Source organism: Pseudochaenichthys georgianus, unplaced genomic scaffold, assembly GCF_902827115.2.
Source record: "Pseudochaenichthys georgianus unplaced genomic scaffold, fPseGeo1.2 scaffold_762_arrow_ctg1, whole genome shotgun sequence".
Classification (NCBI taxonomy): domain Eukaryota; kingdom Metazoa; phylum Chordata; class Actinopteri; order Perciformes; family Channichthyidae; genus Pseudochaenichthys; species Pseudochaenichthys georgianus.
In genome coordinates, this window is record NW_027263312.1 from 59549 (window position 1) to 65648 (window position 6100).

Below are 6100 nucleotides of genomic sequence, written 5' to 3' on the forward strand. Positions count from 1 at the left end.
CGTAGTTATGTTAGTATAAGATAATAGGATGTACCAATTGCCCCTTGCGGGATTAATAAAGTTGTTGATTGATTGATTGATTGATTGACTTTGTTCATCCAAAATCGGGAAATTGTGTTTCAAAATGTTTTTTGAATTTCAAATTTTCGGCGCCCCCCATAGATTGATGCGCCCTTAGCATTCGTCTATACTGCCTATGCCAAGGGCCGGCCCTGGTTGGTGACTTAGTTCAGGGTCAATCCATTATAAAGCCAGGTTATTTAGCATCCAGCTGTTAACTTGACCTACTGTAGTCTGCTGTCTCAAGAGTGCTTTCGTCAAAGAAAATCCTCCATTTTATTAATCTGTCTTAAAACATGCATATGTGCATTGGAGCAGCCATTAGTTCCTGGTATCTCTGTACACTGGCCTTTAAAAAGATGTATCATGGTGCTGTTTCTGTGTAAAAATCTAAAGATTAGCTAAGCTTAAAGGTTTTCAAGTCTGAGTTAAACAAGTTAAAGTTTCCCACAGTTAGTTTTATGGACTCTTTCTTTCCTAAGACATCTTATTTATGTACACATTTGGAACAGAGTACAAATATAGGACAGGAAAAAACGGTTGGATTGAAGTTTTATTTAAAAAATGTAAACAGATCTAGCAATTGTGAAAAATAACAGTGGTACAACTCCTGAAAAAGTTCTGATTTATTCAAAATATAATTACAAGCCACTGAAAACATGAACACAAGGCATACTGTAATGATTAAAAAAAAACAGTTTGTCTATACAACACAACGTTACACATTTGTATGTCAGTCTGATCCAAAACCCAACTCATTTAAGCAAAATGTCAGCAGTAAAATGTATTTTCTGAAAAAAAAAAAAAAAAACAATCTTATTTAAAAATACTGAAGATACTACAAATAAAAAGTCCTACATCATTTCAGTTTCTAGTATTCTACACAGAGAGGTGTCTAACTTCACAAAATAGCTTTTTAAAATATGAATCTATATCTGTTTAACAGTCATATTATACAGTTACTGTCGCTCTCTGTTTACTTGTTATTTATATATTAATACTCCTAATACATTTGAAACGGCAATACAAATAAACTGCCTAGTCATCCTACTAGTTAGCTTAGCCAGTTAGCTTAGAGCTAACGGTAGTTTCTGCTAACTGAGCTAACTGCTGTTTCACTGATCTGAGGACAAAAAGTCTCTAAAATAACTTCCGGCCTAGCATTACTATCCTTGTGGGGAGCTAAATCTGTCTACACAGTCACGTGTGGGGACTCGCCTCTCTTATGGGGACAAAATGGAGGTCCTCATGAGGGGAATCATTACTTTTAGGGTGAAGACTTGGTTAGGGTTAGGGTAAGGGTAAGAGTTAGGGTTAGGCATGTGTTGGTTATGGTTAAGGTTAGGATAAGTCTCCAGGAAATGCATGTAAGTCAATGTAATGTCCCCTGAAGTGATGTATACATGGAATGTGTGTGTGTGTGTGTGTGTGTGTGTGTGTGTGTGTGTGTGTGTGTGTGTGTGTGTGTGTGTGTGTGTGTGTGTGTGTGTGTGTGTGTGTGTGTGTGTGTGTGTGTGTGTGTGTGTGTGTGTGTGTGTGTGTGTGTGTGTGTGTGTGTGTGTGTGTGTGTGTGTGTGTGTGTGTGTGTGTGTGTGTGTGTGTGTTTCAAGTACCCTTCATCATACGAATACTGCTCACACTTTATTTTATTATATTTTATTTGTTACGGGTATATACATCTATATTTCTTCTATATTTCATATAAATATTGCTGTATTTTAATGTGATAATATTTTTCGTTAAATCGTTTTTTTAACCTTATTTTATTTAATGGTCATTTTCTAACAATTGTATCTTCTTTGACTGTGTTTATGTATGCACCAAACACACCAAGGTGACTTCCTAATATCTCTTAACCTATTTGGTAATACAATGATTCTGATTCTGATCATTGGAGGCGCTAAGAGGAAGAGGAATAAGAAGAGAAGGAGAAAGGAGAGAAGGGCAGGACGGAGGAAGGAGCTTCAAAGGAGGTGAGGAGATGATCTTCCAGGTGTATTTCAACAAACAGGTCACTGGAGCAAACCGCTAAAGAAACAAGAAGGAAACAAGAAGATTTTACATTCCCAAAATATTCATCCAAAGTAAATAGCAGAATCCACTTTGCATATCTAAAGGAGAAAATGTAGCTACTTCTTCATCTGACTGCTTTAGCTAGTAGGCTATTAGCATACATTGCTATATCCTTTAGTAAAAATACTACAAGTAATAGTCCTGCTTTCATCTTTAAGTTCAGAAAGATTCACAGCAAAATGAACCTTAGATCAATACGTATAACTACGAGATGTTTCCCTAAAATATTTTGCAAAATACACCAATTGTACATTTCTTGCTCAGCGTTTAAAGCCTATTAGCTTACTGATTTATGTGTAAGCCACTATTATCTTTTAGCAATGTTGTTCAGTAAAGAAAGCCCTGTATTTAGGATCTTATCTTAGTAAAAAGTACACACATTTAAAAAAAGGAAAAGTATTTTTATTTCATTATAGTGTACAGTAATCGATGTCTTTCATTTATATTGTAATACCACAGTAAACTCTACACACATTTGACAGCAAAATGTACTTATGAAAGTACAATATACTATAATTATTGTATTTGTACATTCATTTATTTTGCCCTTTGTAAAATGTAAGATCAAGATTGTCAGATTTCCAATTTAAAGGTGACCTATCATGCAAAATGCACTTTTGTACGTCTTTTATACATGAATATGTGTCCCCGGTGTGTCAGGGAACTCACCAAGTGTCAGAAAACACAACCCTCTCTCTTTTCCTCCCTACGCAAATCTCTAAAAACGGGGCTGCAATGGATCTGATAAAAATGGATCCAGATTTGAAATTGTTCTGACATCAGAAACGGGGAGCTCCGCCTATATGGGCAACTCTCCACCTATCAGGGGAATGAGAGGTTGCCGTGGCATGGTAACAGCATTGTAACAGCATTGTAGGAGCCACATATGAAGCCATTTCTGTGTTTGTTACGATACATGTTTTTTGAGTCACTATAGGTGGTGGGCGTGTCATTGGATTTGTGTGGTGACGTTTGTGCTTATATCCGGTTGCTTTTACCTGCACACTTTGTATAGATGGGGGAGTGAGCTAGAGAAGGACACTTTTTGTTGACCGCATGCACACATACAAGGATATACGCATGGAAATGGAATATTGCATTTTTGCTTTGGAAATAAAAGGTCAAACGCATACTGTGTTGGAAAGACTGAGTTGTTGCGCGTCCACAGTGTTTTTTCTCTTGTTTTAGTCCCTCGCGGCACTTTGTTTAAGATTACTGCCGCAATAAGCATGGTAACAGCATGGTAACAGCATGGTAACAGCATGGCAACAGCATGGTAACAGCATGGTAACATGACGCTCGTGCCTCGCCCCCCTCCTTTGCAGGGGGGCGTGGTCAGCTGCAGCTCATTTGCCACAGAATCAGCCCTTGTGAAGACAGGGCTGGAATAGAGCAAATGGAGCGAAATGAGGTATGGCTAAAATGCATGATCTGTTTGGTATTTTGAAAAAAAAACTTCACAGACATGTTTTATAGAGGTATGGCCCTTGAACATATTATTCAAATATAGCATGATAGGTCCACTTTAACATAGCTATATTTCCCCAAATATATTAAATCAAAGATGTTTAGCTGAATACCCTTTTGTACCTTTCTTGATTAAAGTAAAAGTCTTATTATTTAATTACAGTTATTGTATTTGTATATTAATTCTGCCCTCAGTTGATACAAAAAAAATCCAAAAAGTGACACAATGAGCAGCAATTTGATCATTTTGTGATGTTTACAATTAGCATTAGTATAATACATTTTAATTACTCTTCCGTCCAAATTATGATCTCTTTCCATTCAAATATCCTTGTTGTAAGCTACGATGTCAAAGAGATAAGACCTCTTAATAATGCTTTTAGAAGAGAGTGTGCACCAGATCATAGTATTATTATTGTGTTGCTCTCATTTCCCACACTATCTTTTAAATCCGTAAATCTGTGGCCCTTGTTCACATATGGACCTTTGGAGCTGTAGTTTGCATTAGTATAAAGTATCTTACAAGGGTTGTTGTTGTTTTCGTTCTGCTGTTCCTCCCCTATAGTGTCGAAGAAGATGCTGGTGCTTCCCGATGGACTGGAGGTCTTTTTCTCTGGGTCTCCGATCAGCGACAGGTCGGTGTGTCCGGGCGAATTCTCAGAACCGTTTGCTGCTGACGGTTCCTGAGGAGCTGCAGAAGAAGAGACAGAAAGGTAAGACCAAACCGAGACTTTGTTAACGGGACGATAAGAAATCTTCACCTTACATTGCGTTTAAGTTATTTGAAGTTATCAGAGGCAGTGGAGACACTATTTTTATTTGTTGTTTTGTTTGTTCTCTGACGTACAGTAGTCCAACGGTTAAGCAAAATGAACTTAACTTAGATTTGAGATCTTAACATATATTTTGGTCAAAATGAATTGGTCTGGCAACTTTAGACCACAGACATATTAAAAAACAGGCAAGGATCCAACTTAAAAGAAGCAATAGGAGGAAATCAATGGTAAAACAATAGAAACCAACAACGAAAACTGGTTTATTTGTGAAGATGAAGTTTCAACATGTCTTTGACTAACTATTTTGTAGTTTTTTGGGCTTGTGATGGGGAAAAATTGAATGCAAAAGCCACTGTTGTAGTTCTAAAATATTGTATTTCCTCTAGTTGCAATCTGAGCAAAGACGGTTGTTGATAGATACATTTGTGTACCTTTTTTTGAGCAAACGTGATAGTCTTGATGTGTTTTAATGGAGTTGAGCTTCATAGAACTCACATAATATTGAAATACTGCACGTGGCTGCCCTTAAAGTGGACCTATCATGCTATATTTGAAACATATATTGTAGGGCCATACCTATACAAAACATGTCTGTGAAGTTTTCTTTTCAAAATACCAAACAGTTCATCCATTGTAGCCATCCGTCATACTGCTCAAACCCCTCTTTTGAAGCCCTGTTAGAGAAACGCGGATCTTGGGTCCTTAGCTTGAAAAAAAGAAAGAAGAAGAGGAGGCGGAGCTAATGCCTGATCTGAATTATACCGGAGATAAAGTTAAATTCTGTTGTGATAAAACGCCATCCTGTTTAAACCACGTTAAGGATTATGTCTGAAACAGTATGGAGCTCAAATGCTTTTTCTCTTGCGGTGAGTTCCTTTTTTTTATTTCCTGCTTTTTAAACACATGTGCTCTCCAGTACAGGTTAGCTCTGAGTGTTAGCGAGGCTTGCTAATGTAAACAAAGACGAGATTACGTCCAAAACACGTCAGGCATTGTTTCTGATAGCAACTGTCTGTGGGTCCGCTGCCGATTTGACGTCACAGCGGATGGAATCTGTATCCGCTCGTTGTACCCCTGTTTTTAAAAGATTTGGGTATGTAGGAAAAGAGAGAGGGTTTTATTTTCTGACGCTGCGTGAGTTCCCCGACGCACCGGGCCGGGGACACATATGCATGTATTAAGACATCACAAAGTGCATTTTGCATGATAGGTCCCCTTTAAAATGAACCGAGAGGAACCATTTGGCCACATTTCAGACCGTTTTAAACAACAAAAGCCCCAGAAAACATAATTTGTCTGTACCGCTCTCTCCATTGGATTCCCGTTCCTCCGTCTGAATTGTTGTGCCGTTGGACACCGGAGGAGGAGGTGGAACGTCTTCAGTTTTTCCTTGGTCTTTAGGGGCTGGTTGATTTGAAATAACACACACACACACGTCATGATATGTTCGTATAGAGTCATCTTAATGTGAATTAAAAATGTAACCACACACACCCAGGTCGTCCAGGTAGACGGGCTCAAAGGTGCCGACGGGGTTGTTGCGATGGTTTGAGGGAATCGGACGATGGAGGTCGAAAGAGTATGTCTGGACAGGAAAATAAACAAACAAGATCAAAAATAGAGATATTAACCTCAATAAATGCATATTGTCCCTCTTAATTGTAGTTGTTTTTGTGTGAGTGGTCAATTTTAGGACTTCTCTTTAATATAGTGGAACTAGATGG

At 38.0% G+C, this 6100-nt stretch overlaps 1 protein-coding gene across 1 annotated transcript in view; it reads right to left on the reverse strand.

Annotated features, from left to right (window-relative positions):
* Nucleotides 1-1607: 1607 nt before the first annotated feature.
* LOC117444238 (uncharacterized) overlaps nt 1608-6100 on the reverse strand; it is a 9322-nt gene continuing 4829 nt past the window's right edge. Inside the window, exons 7-10 of the mRNA XM_034079893.2 lie at nt 5871-5961; nt 5679-5780; nt 4124-4291; nt 1608-2088 (exon numbers count right to left, since the gene is read on the reverse strand). Of these exons, the coding sequence (XP_033935784.1) occupies nt 1961-2088; nt 4124-4291; nt 5679-5780; nt 5871-5961 (489 nt within the window). The 3' untranslated portion in view covers nt 1608-1960. The remainder of the gene's footprint in view (nt 2089-4123; nt 4292-5678; nt 5781-5870; nt 5962-6100) is intronic.